The 21624-nt window shown below is 38.8% G+C and overlaps 1 protein-coding gene across 4 annotated transcripts in view; it reads left to right on the plus strand.

Moving 5' to 3' along the window:
• LOC119658301 (two pore potassium channel protein sup-9) overlaps positions 1 to 15388 on the plus strand; it is a 65131-nt gene extending 49743 nt beyond the window's left edge. For 2 of the 4 annotated variants that reach the window (XM_038065601.1, XM_038065604.1), the window contains one exon: positions 13738 to 15388. In XM_038065601.1, coding sequence (XP_037921529.1) covers positions 13738 to 13912 — 175 coding nt within the window. In that variant the 3' untranslated portion in view covers positions 13913 to 15388. Of the gene's footprint in view, positions 1 to 6062; positions 6146 to 13737 lie in introns of all 4 variants that reach the window. The other 2 variants (XM_038065603.1, XM_038065602.1) reach the window with 2 other exon arrangements.
• The last annotated feature ends 6236 nt before the right edge of the window (positions 15389 to 21624 follow it).

The following is a 21624-nucleotide window of genomic DNA, read 5'->3' on the forward strand; positions in this document are numbered from 1 at the left end:
GCACTTTCAAATTTAAAACAGCATCACATATGTGAACCATATATGTATGTAAAACAAAATTCAATTTACTCCTCGTTAAGGCGAAACTTTGAGTTGCAATATTACGATTTACCAAGATCAAAATTGTATTACTTTTTTATTTTTAAGAGGTAGAAACGTTGAAAACACTAACCCGAGGGTTAACGTACCCTGAGAGTTATGGGAATTTTTACCCACTGAAGCCACCTTCTGCTAAGCTACAACTGAGATTTTCCTTATCCAAAAACTATCTTTCCATATTTGGACTTAACATTTGTAAAGAAAGGACCCTATGGTCAACTCCAACGAATTGATTGGTTTTCTATGGAATTGACTGTTCCTCACAAGCTTTTGTTTGTATTTGATGAGGGTAAATCATTCAGCGAACTGGAGCGTCTACTATCGAGCAGATTATGTAAGCCTATTTTAGAGAATCAATTGTGTCCAGGATAATCTAAAATACGTTTTTTTTTATTTTTTGGAACATGCTTCGTCTTTAAACAATGCATTTTTGAAAATTGTTAATAGGAACTGTTGGAAGGCAACGAAATAAAAATTTGGAAATTGTTCTCAACAAAACATACTCTACTGAACTATGGAAAATATTAAAATAGCTCTAGTTAAAATGATACAACAAGGCTAATATAAGACAACTTTTGGAAAATCGCGTTTAAATATAAATGGCAGAGTAAATCATAATTGGAGAAAAATATGATTTAATCTACAATAGAACCATAAAACTCACCTTTTTCATTTAGGAAGTTGCTCCTAATTTGCCTACAATGGGAAGCTAAATCCTTATAAGAAAAGATTTATATCTGAAAAAGGATTTGAAAGGAAGAAGCACCGCTAAGCGCTCGAAAAACAAGACACGGCAATGTTTCAGGTTCCATATACCTGGACAATGGACAGTGTATTTTACAAAAACGCTCCATATGGCATATTTATGATAACATCAGGATTGGACATATGCCACAAAAGATTTCTTGAAGCTCTGAATTTAAACGACCGGCCTTAACTGCTTTCAGTCGCCTCCACAGATTTGCAGTATCTGTCATTCGAAAATGTCGCTATTTTCGTCTTGTCACTGAAACGTACATACATATATCATTAATATGCAAAAGAAAAAATGTTGAACTCTAAACAGTGGTTCCTTCCTTATTTCAATTTAAACAGCCACACAGATATATACATATTTATTTATATACTTTATAATCCCCGAATGCTTGAACAATATCAATGAAAATGGCTGAGCCACCTATCTATTTTCTATTATATTTTTTAGGGACCATTGTAACTTCTGCCATTTTCTATTGTCGGGGAACTGTAGTAACTTAAGTAAGCTCTTTCCTAACTATCTTCTCCCTAGAATGGGAGTTTTATTGGGAAAATCATTTATTGTGATTTTTTCCACAGCTCATTCAGTTTTACGCACTGTATTGGATAATGGGCAACTTTTCGGAGTGGGTTGGTTAGCCTAGTAGACGTCTATGTGTCTAAAACCTAAATAATACTTTTGAAAACTTTACGGAGAGGTCTGCGTTATTCATTACAGAAGGAACTTAGCTCCTTTCATAAGAGGCGTGTAATTAGAAATTAAGTTTTCATTATTAAGAACATGGATATATTCTTTTGATGCTTCTTTAATTATGTACAAATCAATGACATCAAATCTTTTTACTAAGTCAAATAAGCCTACATACTAGTATGTAAGCTTACTCCTTTGAATTGTACTTTCTTCTCATCTCTGGTGAAAGTTCTGCCTTTTTTCTCTTAGAAATTCCTTTGCAGGATTCAGTCAGTTTTCATAACCAATTCATCATTTGTACCCTTCTTCTTTAGCCTTTGTCCCGTTCAGAAGCGCCATTTTCCTCCCTCATAGGTCTGATCTAGCTGGAGTCTAGAGACTCTTGAATTTCCATCAGGTGTATCAAACCATTCTTGTTTCAGTCGTCCTTTTCGGCGTTTCCCATCAAATTCGTGTGAGTTCTCATTAGCTCCAATTACATGTCCATACCATCAAACACATCCCTCTCGCAATTTTTCAACGATGGGCGAAATCCTATGTTGACAGCAGATGTCTTCATTCATGACGTGTTACGCCAGTGATCCCATGTAACATCGCCACCTCCATGACCACAAGACGCCGTTAACAATCTGTTTTCGGAAAAGAACACTAGAAGGAAGCGGTCCAATTCAATTTGCAATATCGTCAGGTCCTGTTGCTTTCCACAATTTCATTTGATTAACTTGTATAGCAGTGCAAAAGTCAGCAGTCAGCAGTGCGCATGTAAGTGTTAGATAAGCGAATTCTTCGGTCGAAATTTACAAGAAGTATATTTGCCATCTTGACCAGTCGATGCAGATTTCTCGCACCGGCCCAAGTGTCCAATTTATTATAAAGATCTTTGTAATTAATCGCTCGGGTAGTAACCATCGCCGTCTGTGCTTCTTGGTCCGCATTCCCGTAAATTTGCCAATTGCCCAGGGTTTTATTGAAAAAAAACCTACGTTATAGGCATTTTTCGCAATCTTCCTTCATTTGGTCATTCCAAAGAAAAGTATTTCAGTTTCTCGTTTGTTTGGTGTCCTATTGGTTCATTTGCACTGAAGTTGCTCGCACTTTGCTGGAAGTGAACTATATCTGCTAATGCAGGTAATATCATCTTTCATTCGCGCTGGCTTTATTTCTGCAGAAAGAAGCAACTTCACATGAAGCCATGACACATGGTACGGTTTTAGTAAAATCCTTAAATAGCTGAACAATTTCTGTGGAGTCTATCAAGCTGAGATAAAACAAGTTTACAAGCTTAAATAGCGGGATTACATCTTTTCGCAATTACAAGCAAATGTGCCCTCCAAATCAAACATCGAATATTTCTTCATTGACGTGTTATCATCACCTGTGCTACATGCTGTACCGAAGACCCACAGAAGAACCAACGAACTTTTAAGAAAGAAACGATAGGCCTGAAGGGCAAAATTTGGATCACCAAACTCGAAGTCTTTAGAGAACAGAAAAAAATCTCGTCGAATGGTAGTTGGGCGAGAAGTGATGCTGAGATGAGTTCAATATCTGCTCAACACTTGAAAGGCGTGTTTCAGCCCAACCCATAACTAACGAAGGTATAAATACTACTTTCAATTTCTGAATTTCTTTGAACTATGCAGACTTGCCTACAAATGGCGCCTGCAGGGGTGCACCTGACATACTATTGTGGTCCAGTTGAAATTCATAAGTGTTTGTTTTTCCATGGCTTTTGGAGGCTAACCTGTCTTATTCCTCGTTGTCGTCGTGTGATTTGCAGACCAGAGAAGATTGCCTGATCATCTCTATTGTTGGGGTGTTTACTGACATTCCAAGTCACAGCGCGAGCTAACACATGTCTAACGAATGTTAAATATATGACGAATCGAATCTTTTTCGGGTATCTGTGGTCCAAACACTAAAGTCAACAGTAATGAATATTGGTCTCCATCCTATTGCATTCAAGATCAGGTTGCCCAGCATGTGCTCGAGCTTGGCCAATGTGAGGTTTGAACGCCCTTCCACATGTCGAATCGCTCTTTCGCTCCTTATACTAGCTTATACTCTGTGAAAGCAAATCAATCTCATTTTCCCGCTACAGATAATACCTCCATCCCAGTGAATATACCCTCTTTCCAATCCCTTACAATGTGATCATTATTTGCGCACCTTATGTATCGATCAATAGAACTTTTACTATATATGCCCTTTAAGATACTCATATGGCCTCGTATGCCTTATACAAAGTATATCTTCCATTTCTGTCTGAGAGGCGACGAACGACATTGTGATAGATTGATTCAAGATACTTAAATCGCTCGCCGACCATAATAGGGCTCTACTCCATTGATTCGTTCCTCAAAAGCTCTACCTGATTCAGATTCCATCGCAAGCGGAGTTGAGTAAATCGATATTTCATTTTTAGACAAGTTGCTCGATGTCAACTTTATTGTGTGCCACCTGGAAAACATCATACGCCTGGAAACGTTGAATCTTCCAATTAAAGCGTCCATGACAAAAATAAAGAAAAGTGGTGAGAGGGTTACTCCTTAATGAACTACAATAGAGACACGGAGTCGTTTCGATATGCCTGCTACATTTCGAAATTTACCTTCAAAAAACCAGCGTTTAAGTTTCTCTGATACTAGGTGGTGTCCTTTTTAACATTCAAGAAACGCCAGGTGGAGAGAGCAATGCTGCCCACATTGTTTTTTCATGAGTAGGCGCACAGCTGAAAAACCTGGCTTGGTTCACAGTAGTTTCAGCGATGTCGTTACCGTTACGTCGTTAACCTACGCGCTACCATTTGCGGTTCACTAGAAGCTGTTCCACACCCCCCTGGAGTTCCTGAGATGCCCGGGAGTCCCTCTGTGCTGTTGTGCGCCAAGCATTCTTGGGGCGACCTTCCAGTCTTCAGCCGTCATCAAAAAGTGGGTCCCACTCTGACCAATCCACTGCCACTTCCCATTACATCGCATATGGGTGTTAGAGTTGTGTGCCTACCAAGCTCATCGTTTAAAATAGTATCAAACTCTCTGTTCTTAAACTCTCTGGAAAGGTCTCGTATTCGCAAGATTTCCGTATAGCTTATTTCAAGCCGTTTAATCCATTGATGGCCGCATATTAAGGTCATTAGCGATTTCATTCACAAGAGGCAGAACTTTACCGGATGTCATACGGTTAAGGACCGTGGTCACGTGTTCTTTCCACCTTTTTAGTTCAGTTCAGTTTCATTCGACCGTTGACGTCCTTCACAGTACTATCGAAAGATTTGCGACCATATGCAATTTCTCTCGTAATGCAGTATACCGTTCTGAAATCATTGCGGAATGGTAATTTCGGTCTCTTATTTATTTCTCGAGTTGTTTGCCATTTACCATCTAAAAATTACGAAATTAGATTGAATGTAGTTCAATTAGTCATTTAAAAAAAACTGAACTTTTTTATGATCCAATGTTTCCAGGGTTCAATCCATTTGACCTTCTTCAGGTTTCCAATTCCTTCTCCAAAGATTTCTGTTTTGAGAGCCATTGGGAGTTGTATTTTTTGTTATTCTCCATTCGTGAGCAGATATGCTTCCAAATCCCAAAAAAAAAATATATTTTGCTTCTTCGGAATAAGTTCTATTCACATAAACTATCATTTTAGCTATCGAAACTTCAGTAGAAAAGACAATTTTCAGTTCCTGCCCTTTAAAAGTCGCTGTCGTCATCCTGAATGTTACTATTTTGGGGCCATTTGTTAACATGTGGGAACCGAACGTGTTAAGTATATACCACACCCACTCTTTCTTAACTTATTCTATGTCTGTGGTAAGTAAGTTATAATCAGTTTTCTATTAGAAAAAACTGTGAATCAGCGGGGAAGCAACTGGTCCTGAGAATATTTTCTTCTGACCAGAAGAACTTGCAATCCATCCAGCAACAGTACCAGAATCTGTTTTCTGAAAACATATAAAGTTTGATTTGCCATTTAATCAAAGTCCTTGCATGTATAATAAACTAAGCATGAACGATTTAATAAAAATTTCAGTATGTAATAAAATAGAAATAGAATCTTTCGAAATTGTTTAGAACTGGTTGGCTATGATCGTGAACTGAACTAGAAAAATACTAGGTTCACTCTGAACCTTCTCATTTGCGCTAATCTTGATTTTACGAAAAGTGTTTCTTCAATTTAAACTACCACATTGGCAAATTTTACTTTATGTGCTTCCTTTTATTAAACAGTGTGAATTAGATTTTCCAGTTCTCTTTGTAAGCTTTCGAAATTCGCAAAGCGCCTTTTTGAATTTCCACCGTCTAACAATGTTTGCATGTCTGCTACAACTCGTTCTGGATTTCCTTACATTTTCTTAGCTAATGACCTTTGGGATTTCCAACTGTTTCGGGCAATGACTAAACTTTTATTCGTCACAACACTCTATTCGCTCCTCTTTGAATATATTTTACTAATATCATTCGATTTATTTCAATTATTGTTCCCCCTCATATTCAAACAAAAAACAAATTTGAAGTTTATTTCAAATGCAAGAGTGGAGCCATGTATGATCTATGTACCATCTTCGTACTGGAATATATTAAGCGGACCTACAATTAGGTAAAATGTGTTTTAACACTATGTTTAGATAGTCAGACATCTGTTTTTAGTATGGCTTAACAGTGAAATAAATGTTTTCTGTTTTTGACTTTCTATTTTTCATCACGGTAGATTTGTTTGTAGTTTGAGAAGTACACATACATATTGTTGACTGTTTTTAATGATTGGACTTGAGTATATTCGTTGTTGTATTGATATTGGCAATTTGAGGGATTATTCATCCATTCTAAAGATTTTCATCATGATTCGGAATGGAAGCACATCGCTGAGCAGATCTCATCATGGTAATCAAAACCTACACTTATGGAAAAATAATATTGTCTGTTAAACATTGGAAAAGAGCTAACATAATACTTAACGTTCACCTCGAAAATTGATTTCATGTAACTTCTACCGCTTCCAAAAGTTTTCTAGACACGCCTATTATTAAATACAAGCTTCCTAAAGAATGAAAGGCTAAAATAATTGTTGGTATCCTGAAGAAAGGTTCCTATTTTGAAATCAAAAATGCAGAGATCTCTGATCTCTGATCTCTGAGTTAATAAAATAATACTTGTGTGCATGAAGAAATATTTCGAAAAACTATAAGGAACAAACGATGGTGCGTTTCATAAATTGACACTCACCACCTCCACTTGATATTAAAGCGGAGCTCCCTCTTTCAAACTCCAAAACTGCGCGTAAATTTTGGTTCACCAGATCCTTAATTAAGTCCGCCTGAAACGTGCATTGCGGAAAAGTTTCGGGCTTCTAAGAATGGCGCCGACCTTTTTCACTTCAGCCCTATGTGCTCCCCTGTGAAGACAATGATTAAAGAACGTATAAAAGATACTTGTTGAATGTCGAAGCCGCCCTTGCCCACGTAATTTGAAACAATTTTGATCCCAAACTCGCTATTCTCGTAAGCCCACCCAATATCTCCTTCTTCTATGACTTCGGTCACCTCCTTGTTTCATGAAACATAGATATACCGCTTCAAACCTTCTGATCTTTACTAACTTCGCTGCTAATTGCTTTAATTCACGAGAGGAGATGCATACTATTTATACTGATTTCTCCAAAGCCTTTAACACCGTTCACCATAATATTATTATCTCCAAACGCTCGCTACTCAACTGTCCCCTTCAATCATCTCTTTGTTTTCATGGTAATTTATCCTCTCCGGAGTTGGGCTGGCAAATCACACTTTACCATCACAGTATCAAAATACCTCCTATTTGTAGCACCGTTCTTTTTTGAAGAGGTGGCCGCCACGATTTTTAATCGGAATTTAAGAGGGCTCCTGCTTTTCCCTTCTTACCCTCCTTTACTCCTGCGGGATTGGGGTTTGAACCCTACCCTTTTTGGATATGAAAATAACCTCTCCTCACCGGATGAAAGGATAAATATCGAAAATTCTACCTTTCATAACTGTAGAGCCACTTTCCAGAACAATAAATTGATGAAAAATCCAAAGTTAGCTCTATTAGATGTGTATTTACTAACAAACTGACCTTTTAAGAGTAACTAACAAATTCGAAAATGCCGTTTCTGACACTATCGACAAGGTTTTGCATAGTTAGTGTTTGATATAATTCCGCGCTTTCCAAATTTCACCAACGGTATGATATTGCATATTCTCTTTATTAATTAATTATTAATGATTAATTATGAGGAAAGATAATCATCTGAAGGTTCTCCATTAGATTTCTGCCCTGCGAGCAAACAGGCTATGGCAAAATATCGATTCGTTGAAGAATAATTTCCTGATTTATGTGAATCGGAGTATTATCTTTTTAATTTGAGTATTATCTTTTTAGAATGTGAAGTGAACTCCGGAACGTATAACGTATGTAAAGCTTCAGATTATTTCTTTTCCTGTGATTTATTATCAAATCACACAATTTTTTCCGTTCCATCTTCGTGTACTAATCATGACAACAATGCGGAGATTATAGTGACAAAAATACCAAACATTGAAATCCCCTCTTCTTCTGTTTACCATTTATTCTGAGAAAGCTTACTTTAAGCGGGAGAGGAATTCCAGACTGACATATAACGGTGCAAAATATAAAATCCACGAGAGCAGTCGCACAACGAGCTATCAAGAGTTCAATGCTACTTGATTCCGCATACGTTTCCAGATTCCCTAGCTCTTGCTTCGGCCTGGATAATAATAATAATCGTTGGCGCAACAATCTATATTGGATCAGGGCCTTGAAGTGTGTTAGAGCACTTCATTCTGGACCGTAACGGCACACTACAGTACGGCCTGGATACTCTTAACAAATTCGATATCAGAACACAGGCTATAGATCTTGTGAATCTTTCATCGCAAAAGATCCTAACGCCTTTTTGTGATTCAGTACTACAATTAACTAAAACTATAACTTTTATAATAGAAAGATAAAGTAGCTTAGCTTCGTGGGTCCCACTGGAATAATCATATTTTTCTCAGGACTCAACGACTGCCTCCTCACTTTCGAATTTTCTCCCCAATCAAAAAGGGTTTCGTGTTTTTACGCAAAGCATTCTTCTGTTTTCGGTTAAGCGAAATGGTTCAAAGGTTTGCGAGGATCTATACAGATCTAACGCCCTATCTAAATTTGATTCTACGAACTTATAGCAAGCCATTCAAGTCTTGAACCTTCTCCTTCCAACATCTTTCGGGTGACCTGGTGTTCAACATCCTTAGACTGGACGCCAGAACTAATTGCTTGAATCGACTTCTGAAGTTATTTCAAGGGGGTCTCATGAATGCACTCCAAATGTAAGAGCCTTTCGCGAAAGCACCAGCTTTTTTTCCCCACACTCGTACATTGCTGTGAATTGTCTCTCTGATATATTACTATCTTAGAAGAAACTCTCGTCACAGCGGTCAGAAAAGAATTGGCACTTGGGCATACGTTCCTTCCCGCTTCGTGTATGCGTTCCGGTGGGAGAGAACTACTTTGTTGATGTGATCTCGTTGTATACGATGTGAATTTCGTTGCAGTTAACACCTTAACTTGATCTTCTACCGAAAGTTCCGCTTCTAACTTCCTATTTCTCGAAGTGTTATCTCGCGGTACAGCAGCACCCATGTTCTTATTCCGAAGAGGCTCTGACTTCTGTCACAGCACCTTTCTCTACAATCGATTAGAAGCCACAATATCCGATCTTTATATAGCAGTTGCATCCACGGCAGTGATGAAGAAGAATAAAGTAGAATAGAGTAATCAATGGCGACTAGTTACTTGTTGGGCTTTGTTTCTATCAACCATCTATTATCTACCTATGTATGGAGTGTATGTCGTTATTCTTCACAAGCAACAACCTCCCTTGAGACTTCACCCTTGCGATTTCAAATGCTTTTAGTTCCTCACAAACGAGGGCAATGAAAATCGTTCCCGCAATCGGCATCATAATGGGTTCTGAAACAGTGTGGTAGGTAGACACTATCCACATTACTCCATTGCACTTGCGCAAGGCGCTTACGAGGTGTATCGTAAGCGCTTACGAAGAGCATCAGCCCATACCTCCACGCCATAGGGCAGAACAAACTGCGTTGTATTCATAAGAAGACATCTCCTGCTAGAGAAAGGACCCCAATATTTCCAGCCGCAGTGTCTACTTCAGTTTTTCAAGCGTATTTTGAACCCCTTCAACAGTGGCGCGGAAAAAAGTCCCGGAATATCACCTGCGTAACTGACCAGGCCCGACTATTCTGGCATGTCGAGTCTTAGCAGACTGTAGTAGAAGCTATTTCCGAGAGCCGGCCCTACGTTGGACCTCCGTCGTCCTCTGGCCGTCCAATGGAAACGATCTCTCAAATAATCTCAGCACGTGAAGTGAATTTTCTAATGTGCCTACATATCTTACGTAATTTTCCATAGACTGCCTCGTCCAACTCTTTCATGGTGATGGTGGTATAATGAACGGTATATTTGATTTTATCCAGTGTGATTCTAGCAGTGGTATACTTCGATGCCGTACTACATACGCGAATCCCGCCTGCCGATGACGAAGGGAGTTTCCTCACGCGGTTTCATCTGCAGTATAACGAACGAATGGTCAGAGTGGACAGCCAGCAGCTCCTTGTGCTTTATGTTAGTGTTGTCTTATGTCTTGTGTTATATCCAGAGCGGTAGTTGGAAAGGTTTCATTGCGGTTCTCCGCACCGGGCTGATTCCAGCCAAGCCGCGGTACTCGCAGAGGGCTAGTATCATGGAAACCGGAAATTCTCTGTCACAAAAGAAATCCTGAGCATGCGTTCCAGATCCAGTTATTTGCTTTTCGCCCCCTTGTGGGCATTTTTTGTAGTTGTAGTTGTGTCTATATCGCGAGCAGAACTCCTTGTGGGCTCAAGTATCAAGTTGCACTATACAACTCGGACATCCAAACTCTTAATTGCAGCAAAGATATTAGAAAGGGGGGATAAATGCTGGAGTTTGTGTGAAGTGCTAGTTAAGGCGGAGCCCTGATTATGATCTCCAAATTGACCTTGAGATTATGCCTATACGGATCTACATCAAAGCGTACGGAATATGAAGGCTATAGTGTCCATGCAACGTCTTCCATTTGTGCGGCATTAAAAGAACAGGGTTTTCCCGATGGAAAGATTATAATCCAGTTGCAAGGAAACCCCATCCAATTCGTCAAGCGCGAGCTTTCTTTTTGTTTATCCCGCTGCAGAGTCTCGTTTTAGCTGATCTGCTCTCTGTCATTGTTATGCATGATTTTCGGTCGTTTAAACGTTATGTCAAACGTCGCAGGTTAAAGCCGTCCATCAATAGATAGAAAGCCTGTTACGGCGAGATTTCCTCCGGGGCATGGAAGTTCCTTAGGTTGTGCTTATCAGGTTCATCACTGAATTCAGGATAGTGTCGGTTGCAACGCCATTACTCCCTGCTCTTTAGTGTAGCTTTACCTGTTTCAAGGGCTTCGACAAATCTGCCGGTATTCACCTTCATCATCACGTCAAGAGATAGTGTCAGCCACTTCGAACGCGATGTATTACTTGCTTGCCGAGAATTATTCCAAAATATTCCAAACGTCCACTGCCGACGCCAGTGATTCCGCCGGGAAATTTACATTGTCTCCTGGGCGCCCTAATACTGGCGGGGATCCGGTATTCAAAACTGTGAGCCATATTGCTAGGTTCCGTTTTTCTCTAGATTCTGGATGAGGCATGTCCCTATTAAGTGTGTCTGCATTGAAGTCGCCCCTCCTTAATAACGATAGTGTCCTCCAGAGAATCAAGCCTGCGTCGAAAGTCCGGTATCGTTTCATTCGGTGTCAAATAGACGCTGAAAAACTTTATCCCTTCACACCGAATCTAGGCGAGGTCGAGCGCCCGAACCCAGGCAACAAGTTGAGGGGCCAAAATGCAGGAAGAAGGGGTCAAAGGAGGATAATAACTCTAACCGAAAATGCTAAAATAAGACGGTGATAAAACGGTATAGGCGGGAACAAATATTCTAAATAAAATTAAAGTGTACAGAATTAATAAAATAAGCAAGACCGTAATTCAAAGGAAACTATTCGATGCAGAAAAACACTATATCGGCCTAGCTGTCGTATATCTTCAAAAAAATAGTTTTATTGCGGTTTCTTAGCGCGCAGAAGTAAGCCAGTTGAATTTTGTGGGCAAGTGAAAGTTCTTTTTCATTGAACGGAAACTATGGTTACCATTTGTACTATTCCAATAATTCTTCCGACGGAATTGGTCTGGAAAAATGAGTATCAGAGAATACCGCGGTATTTTGAAAAAACTTACAATTCAATTTGGCGATAATTAACGCACATTGGCGCTATATAACATTTTTTTTTGGGTCACCCTCTACTCCCACCCCAAATTTCCTGTGAATCGATCTTGACTGAAAGAATTCGTAGGTTGAAAGCTTCAATGACAACTATATTACGTTTTAAGAATAAACTGCTCTAAGACGCTTCAAATTGCACTGTTGCGCCAAAAACAAGGCAAAGTAAAAATTGAACTGGGTACGTTATAATACAATGCACCCCTAAGCAGCATCATTACCGATTTCTTAAACTCACCCAGGACTTTTGCAGAAGCAAATAGAAGAGGGCTATCTTCGATGGCTCGTCAAATTGAGACTCTTGGTTTTGTAAAGCCCTTCGTGCAAGATCCATAATTCGATAAGAGAGCAATCAGATGTCATCCTCCTTGTTGAAATATTAAAGACAAAACTAAATGGTACATTGAATTGCTTCACGTCCCCCAAGATGGATGAAGAAGTATGGATGAAAGAATGACATCCTGGCAAACTCATTTCCCTTTCCTTTTTGGACTTCAAGTTCCTCTAAGATTTGTCCTCGATTCAGCACGTGATATAATGGACCATTAGCTTCTAAGAGATGCCTCTCCCCGAAAAACACGTCAGATAAACTCCCTGTTGACACTATTTCATAATTACCTGAAGGATATTAATCTGGTTGGTGCAGAAAGATCCATATTGAAAACCAGCCTGCTCCATGATGATCAGATTTTCGAGGTGTTCTTTGATACATTGCAGGGTTATTTCAGTTATTTTCTTTGGGACAGCAGGGAGCATAAGGATCCCAAGGATCATCCCTTTTTCCAGTCCTTAAAAAAGATTTCATATTCCTAAGATTTGCGCAAAAGCAGCTATTCTGCAGAAAGTTCACGAATTGTAAAAAACCATTCCATGGGGAGGCTGCCAAACGTAGGGACTTAGCATGCTGTTTGGAGGTGCAGTCCACATCAGGATGTTACAGGACGTTTCCCACCTCATCCACGAGATATGAAGCTTTACCAGATTTTATATAACTAGGGATAATGAGGAGTCTAATGTTATCACAGAACTATCGAAACGCTTGCCAGCACCGGTAACCACTTTATTTTATATTTATATGTAACAGCGCAATTATTGGCCATTGCAATTGTGAAATTTCTTTTGTCACCGCATCATCTACTCTACCGCAGCTCTTCCTCGGGATCTTAAATTCATTTTACCAACTCCTCGGAAAAATACAACCTTCCCATGATTTCAAAATTTACAGAAAGTCATTCTGCAGAGATTGCAAACGCCAGAGATAACGACGCAAACAATGTTCAACAATATCTTCCGCTAAATAAAAATTACTTAAACTAGTTTACGTGTTAAATTCAGTTTTACTAACGCAGAAATTTTTCCAGTATCAGTTTCTGGGTGTACTTTAAGTTTGGTTCTTAATTTGGTAAGTTCAGTTGTTCAATAAGACGATAAGGAAATCCACAATTCATAGAATTATCTTAGAACTTAGTACATAGGTAACGAGCGTACGACCGAGTTTTACTCCTGCACATACCTTAATCTCGCTTAAATAATTTCGGCACGACAAACTGATTCTGCTTAAAGGAAATTTAGAATCAAATTACTCATATCGGATAATCCTTATCGTACAATATCCCACTTGCAAATACGAAAATATGTATAGATCCCATTTTGTAAATATACAAATTCGAGCTTATTGCCATATCGCAACATCGCTTTTCCTCGCACATTCATTTCACTTTATTATTTCCATCTTTGTAATAATACAGCTTGAAACCTAATTTATCTTAAAGTTAAGATAACTTTTCGAAAATATAAATTTTACTATTTCAGGCATCAATTCAAAGTGCGTCGATCCCCCAGCCATATAAGACATTTACTGCCCGAAGTGATGCCGATGAAGGAATTTTCATTAGAAAGTAGTAATAATGGTAGTGCTTTACAATCACGACCACAACAAAAAAATTTATTACAAAGGAATATATCGCTTATATCCTTTCGTATCTAGTCCAAACTGAAAAATAAATTTATTACCATAATAAAACAAATTCAATAAATTCAAATCTAATGAAATAAGAACACAATAAAACTGGGAACGGAGACCTTTCGAAAGGCGAGGCAGATGGAGTTGGAAGAACCGGAAGTTACAAGGACGAACGCTCAAAGGATGGAACGCTCAATGGAAAGGAGGTGGGCAGAAAGCTTGAGAAACAGAAAATATTGTACTATATCTTTTAAAAAGACATCATAACGATGATAGCGACGAGTAAGAAACTACATGATTGTGCATTTTTTGGTAAAATCGCACGACCACCATGATAGAATAATAAAGAGAAAAATTTATTGTGTAAATTATTAATGACGAAACTAACGAAAAATTCTAAATATATCATTTTTTGCTCTTTTGTAATAAATTAGAAAGAATTGCTTTTTAAGTCAATTAGGATATCTATAATACAAAGAATTTAAATTACAACGTTACAAGGATTCATCTAATTTTCATTGGGGTAATGAATTTCATAATTACAGTGCAATCAAAAATCGGGACACAACAGAAACATTTTTTGTAAAATTGCCTAAAACACTCCGGGAAATTCAATCTATTTTAGTAAAATATTACCTTGAAATCGCGTACATATTCATATCCGAAGTAAGCGCCATCGAAAAGTGTAACCAATTTTAAACTTTATAAGGAAAAGCATTGGAATTTTTGTCCTTACTAGCCACCACACGAGTAACATCTTCAACCTCTTTTATAAATTCACTATAATTTATATAATTTACTATAATGATTTCCTGTCGTTAAAATTAAGTGAAAGGGCTGTTTAGTTTAATATAACCCAAACAACAATAAGATGATCACAAAGCATTCAACCATTTCTAGCTCTTTTGTTCGAGTTATTGTTGGACAACAAGCGATTTAATGGATTTTTTTTCTAATCTATATATGCTTACTGTCACCCGCATTCGCTAATATGATTTATATGTCCGCATCCGCATCCATAGGACATAGCGCGTCAAAAAGTCTTTCCGTGAAGTTTGCACATCTCCACTATTTTTCTGCATCACGTGTTTCTAAGGCGACCCACTCTTCAGCCACACTGGGATTGTAGATTCCGTTGCACCACATAGGCTGCAATGGAGCTGTCGTCCTTTCTTAAAATATGGCCTCTTCACTGCCACTTCAGCCTTCTTATCAATTCATTTGACAACACCTGAGCAAAATATCGAATATGTTCGATATTTTGATTCCAGATGATACAAATTTCGAAGCCTAATATCTACTTCGGTGATACGGGAGCAAACACAATTCCGCTACTTTGCTATTATCAACGCATACGTTTAATATAGGCAACCCACGATCAACAGGATCTGTAACAATAATAATAATAATAATCGTTGGCGCAACAATCCATAAGGGATCAGGGCCTTGAAGTGTGTTAGATTACTTCACTCAAGACCGTAACACTACACTGTAGGAGGCAATGTGGTCAGCATTGCGCTCGCCCGAGATTATTACCCTGATTTGACTCAGATACTCATTGACAGCTGGGTCTACTGGTATCCGACGTCAAATCACGATACAAATCTCACTGCCACCAGTGAGATTCGAACCACGACCTTCCGTATGACAGCCTTGTTCTCTAATCACGCAGGTATCCAGACACACACGGATCTATAACAATATCGACAATAAATGCATCTTGAAGAAATTTTCTTTTCATGATTCCCTGTAAATGGCTGCTTTGCCTTAGGTCTAATTAATTAAATCAAAACTGTCCCTGTTAATAGATCAATCAGATTGCCTTCAGATTTGGGTGAATCTCATTCTTCATACCTGAGAATCTAGACGGAAAAACTATATGTCAATCCCTCAAACTGCATTTCAATTTCATAGCTTGAAAGATTTTGGAAATTACTTTACTTAATTCAACTAGCTTCAGGTAGTCATTAAATCTGTCATCATATGATATGTATTGCCTTCTATAAATCCCCACGTAAAAACGTTCTGTTACCGCTGGAAGAAGAATATTTATCTGGAGTGTAATAATTTTGTGAGGTTTGGCAAAAAGGTACTACAAAGATTGTTAATAGCAAAGACTATTGCCAAGCTTTCTCATGCTCATTCAAATGCCAGTTGAAATGCAATGCAAACTCGATCACCAATGACTCCTCCTGACTTCGCCCTTCTGCTGTCTGAAATCGTTTCCATCATCTGGATTTCACTTAAACATAGTATTTTGTTACACGAAATTTCACAGTGGAGATCTTTTTTAGCTTTTGTCACGTTCACAACCGGGACCGACTCGTATAGATCACATTAGAGACCCGTCTCAAATCATGCATGAGAAAACCACGGCTTAGTACATCTAAAAAACAATCCTTGGCCAAAGAGGCCATTTGCATTCGAAGATCCTCTTGCAGAAGTAAAAGACTATACAAACTTTCTTAAGCCTGAGTTCTGTGTTCACCCCCCCCCCCCCCCCAGATACTTTACATTGGAGGAAAGAGCCATTTACGCGCGGGAGGTGAAAATCCGTTTCCCTTCTGCTGGTGGTAAATAGCATCAGCTCCGTTTTGGATGGGTTTATGGGGGGTCCCCATCTGACAGCCCCCAGGGTCATTTTTCCTTACGCACTTGCCTTTGAGGCAGATGTGCTAAAATTAGGAAAAGGGCGACATGGTGACGTCTAAGCAATTTCGGTATATATTTGATCCAAATACAACTTTAGTAAAATTCTACAAGGCAAGGCACAACCCTTTTCTGCTGTTTCTGGAGCATGATTGGCAGTGTGTCATTTAGACTCGAACATTTATAGGCTGTTATGATTTTGTACTTGGTGATTGCCGATTCGATAATCTCGCTACGTAACCTCCAAGCAGGGTTCTGGCTCACAATACTCCCCGTGGACAAGGAAGTGCGTCCAGTCTAGCACTTTCTGGTTCTGATGGGGAATTTTCAGCCAGGAGCCTTCCGACTTTTTAGGAAAATATGGGGCTCCTATATTTTTTGATTATAATCTTACTGAGTTTGGAAAAGTCGCTGATAGTTTCGATGTTCTAACATTAGTCAAGCCGGAATCGCCGCCTTGCAGTCCTAATGGCCAAACTATACCTCTTTAGGCAGTGCTTATATTGCTGCCTGTGTTTGTGGCTGTAACAGATGTTGAAAACCGCAGATTGGACATATCTTCGTTCAACCAAGGTAGCAACGTTTTTCTCTGCATTTTGCAGGACGCGAGACTATAAAACGATTTCGAATGCCTTCTCCCTGGCCCCAACCTTTGACTCCAGTGATTCGTGCCAATGTTACTATTGAGAGCACTGCAGAGTTTTGTTTTCGTAAGTTAACACAACTTATTCCAGACGATCCTCCTGAGACCTCTGGAAGAGTAGGAAACTTCAACAACGAAATTTAGACTGAAAGGTATCCCTCTATGATCCGAAAAGGATCTTTAATCAGACAGTTTTCCACCCAAGTCATATTATCAATTAATAGATATCAAGGACATGCTCCCACCCATTGCAATTTGCCGACCTGGGTAAGTAGAACGTTGATGCATTATGCTACACTCCGATAGGTTTGTCTTAATAATAAATTCAAAAAGAGATACACCTCTGTCATTTCTTTCTTAACTGCCTTGAAGAGTGAATCTCGCATTGGCATCGCAGTCAATCAAAAAGCCTTCCTCGTTGCGATCGAAGAAGTTAGATATTGTAATTCTTCTTGCAGACTTTACTAAACTTGACGGTTGGATAAACCGTTTTATGGATCGTACCTTTGACTTGATTCTATTTTTCTCCAACGCCCTTAATGACAAGGGATCATGTGTCCCATAAAGTGTACCAAACCCTCTATACCCATGGCACTTACTGTCATCTTCCTTTTCGAACCAATATCTAGCATGTCGACGCGGATTTGACTTGAAATAATTTGCCTACGTTCCCTTGGCTTTTTAAATAGCGTAATCAATTTTTTATATGACAGATTATTTTGTTAAATGCAATTGCCGCAGGTTCAATGCCGAATACAAGTTAGTTTACTCTTTAAGTTCCTCGATGCGTCACCAACGTATGGATCTCTCTTGACCTTTCGTCAACAGAAAGGAAATCTGTATGCACGTTTTATACAAAAACACTTCACCAAACCATCGGAGCTTACGTGGGCTATTGAAGATGTCCTTCGCTTTTTCAATTGGATATTAGGCGCTGACGAGACGTTCATACTGCACTCGTCCATGGCATGTTCAATTCAACGAAGCTGCTGACAGTTTGCAAACCATGAAACATTCATAACCTTGGGCACGACATCAAGAGGCTCATTCTCGACGGCAATCCTATTGCCATTATCGATTTGATGGAAGCGTTCCTCAAAATTATGGCGTTATATTCTGTTATACTTGCAGAATTGTGTAGGATTTAGAGATAACTCATGAATGAGGTGGCTCAAATATGTCAGTCAGTCCATTCATGCGAGTGATGCGACTCATTAGCTTTAATTTAAGTGACAAACATCAGCACTACGTACCACACTGCACAAAACAATGACACTATAAGCTCGCTACATATCCAACAATGAGAAAAAATAAAGAAAAAAGATTCGCCCCCGATGCACTGCTTGAATTTCTAACATGAAAGAAAATCATTACACATGTTAGATCTTCTTCGGTCACTTGTGTGATAAAAATTTCGCACATTTTCTCTAAGATTAGTGCTGTATATGTGATGTGCATTAGTGCGCGGTGGCGCACGTGGTTAAGAACACATGACTGCGAGCACGAGGCAACATGTGCAAATACGCAATGATATTCCGTACCACCTAGACACTTGATTTGCTCCTCCTGGGTTATGTCTTCTTGATATCCAACTAAGCGAGATGTGCGATGACTTTACTGGTATCTATTGGGGTTATGCTGAATCACTTTCCCCTTCCTTTTATTTCATGTCATTTCTTCTGCAAGCTACTGATCAGAGATGGTCGTCACCACATTTCCTGCTTTCGGTTTGAGCATTCCTTGTTTAGCTAACACTTGCTTTATAACTGCCGGGGTTTGCGCTTTAAAATACTACGAGTGAATTCACTAATAAAAATTTGCTTTTTTTTTCAAGGTAAAAGATCTGTCATTCTTTCTTTTCTTCGAATCATCTAGGCTTGTAGGAAGAAAATCCCGGTCCCGGGATGAAAATCTTGTGGGCCTATCCTAAATCAATAGGGGCGAATTGTGATTCTTCCTGGCCGATATTACCAAATAATTTTCGTCTGTAAGGAGCCACTTTTGAATATCAGCCTAATCCATTATTTCACCACTTTATGGAGCATGGAATTCATTAAGCAACGGCAAAGTATCAAGATCAACGTCCTTTTCAATATCATCTTCTTCAACTACGAATACCATATCAAGCCACATTTTCCTACACAATTTAAGTAAAGTAGTGGTGTTCAGTGCGGAAGAAAAAAGTACGGTCTCGGTTTGAAAACTGCAGTGGCAGCTCCTGTTATTCCTTTATTTCATTACTTCATTTGTTTTATTCAAATTTCCTTTCTTAGCCTCCCAAAAAATGCGAACCGGATAATACCCAGATACCCCCACCTTCCGGCAGTATTTTTTTTAAAGCATTATATATTATCTTGACCCATAGACTGAATAATAGATAGTTTATTAGCTGGTAACAGGAATGCACATATTTCCCTTTTATCAAGTCTTTCAACTTTTGGATGTATAAATCTTAACTACAAAAACATGGTCGAATCAACCTTCAAACAGAGCAGCATTCCACGCAACCAGCTCGACATTGAACTAGAAGGGGCCGTAATTCCTGTTTTAAGATTAAGAAAAACTTGAGCCCACATCCACGTAATGACGGCGCGGACTTATTGGAGAGAAATTTCTCCTTTGTTTTTGGTCCACTGGCCCTTCCTTTTGGGAAGCACAATTTTTTTAAAAGACGGACGACATGCAGTTTTGTCTATGGCAACGGGAATTTATCAGACGCTGCTTCACCTCTGAACCGAGAGCGGCATGGTCGAAAGCGAACCTAGTTATTATTTACTCCCTTGTATTGATCCAAAAACGAGACATGCCATGAATTCAAGGGATTAACGGCCGTTGGTAAAGTAGATGGCTATTACTTGCATCACTACACAGCACTACGGTCAACCTTTCTTTGAATTGCATATATCCAGTCACATCTGGCTCTGGGTGTTTTCCGTGCCTCTTCTTTCACTTCTCAATCAAACTTCACAAGCTGAGAATAGGTCCCTAGGCCTTCGCAGTTCGTGGACACCAAGCTTGATCTTTGATAAAAGGGCCTCTTCAGGGAGCGCTCTTTTACGCTTCACGCAAAACAATATTCATCGTTGACATCTCAAGAAAAAAAAACTCTTGCTTCCAATTTCAACTTATGCAAGAATGTATATGTGCAAGCCTATCAGGTGGCCATTGTAACCAATTTAAGATTTCGTGTAAAATCAAAACCTCATTGCAATCGGTTGTCTGTCTGTCTATCTACCACTTGCACTTTCCCCTATTAGGATGAAATTTGTTGGACATACGCAGACTATAAAAGTCCAAGCATGCAGTTAAAGGCATTATTTAGTGTGGAGTTTAGAGGAGGTACCCATACAAGCGAGCATGGTGTGCCAGATTTTTCTGCTCCGAGTATAGCCTTGTAGAATATCAAATGAAAGCACTTCACGTAATAGGTATCAGATTGCAGAGATCGGTTGCAAGATAGATGGCAGGACTCATTTTTGGAAACTACCCAGCTGGAAAATCTGGAAAAAATCATAATACTGCACCTTTATGAAATCTATGTCTCAGCGTATACCGTATACCGATCTCTATTCAAACTAAATTAATAATAGTATAACTTCATCATAGGATTGCAAAGACGTATGGCATAATATTGGAAAGTTTTAAGGAAATCTAGCTATTATTAACAAAGTTATGGTAAATCAAAGTTGTCTGTTTCGTGAATATATTTATAAATGAAATAATATTTTCATTCATTTCCATTTATTTCCTTGTTGATTAATAAATAAGTTCCCTTATTGATTTTATGAACGCTGCACAATTGATACGCTTACAAAATTAGAGTAAATAGGAAGATTCAGGCAAATACTTTTGAACTAGATAGGTTTTTAGCCGGACGCAAGAGATTGAAGGCTCAGCCGCCATTGCGCTATTTTTCGCATTATTTTTTTTAACATTCCTTTTTCAATTAGACTGCTCAATTTCATTAACATGATAAGTCTGCAGCAGCGGAGCAAACACAAAGAAAAATGCAAAGAGGGGACTTAAAAGATCTCATTTAATGCCTTCTAACTATGAAAGTCGCTGGAAAACTGGAACTCTGAGCACCAAATTCATTGATGGCGTCCTTGCTTCTCCATACGGGTGAACACATTACTACAATGATTTGACCAGGCCATACCGCAAAAATCGTAATCAACAACGACAAATGGTAACTAATTGATTGTACTGTAATTATGAACGATGTATAGAAATTTTCGAAATCACGCACCACTTCATTCGTATTACCAGAGTTTTCAAACCTTCAACAAAAACGTGTATATTGTGATAAAAGTAAAAATTTGAAATTCTCGATTGGATAAATCCATAGGCACGCTTATTTTCGCAAATTCCAGATCAAATGTAAGCTTTGCTTCTATCTGTTCCGCCGTTTTCATTCACATTCGTATACTAATGTTCGATGAAG

This window comes from Hermetia illucens, chromosome 5 (genome assembly GCF_905115235.1).
Source record: "Hermetia illucens chromosome 5, iHerIll2.2.curated.20191125, whole genome shotgun sequence".
NCBI classification, from domain to species: Eukaryota; Metazoa; Arthropoda; class Insecta; order Diptera; family Stratiomyidae; genus Hermetia; species Hermetia illucens.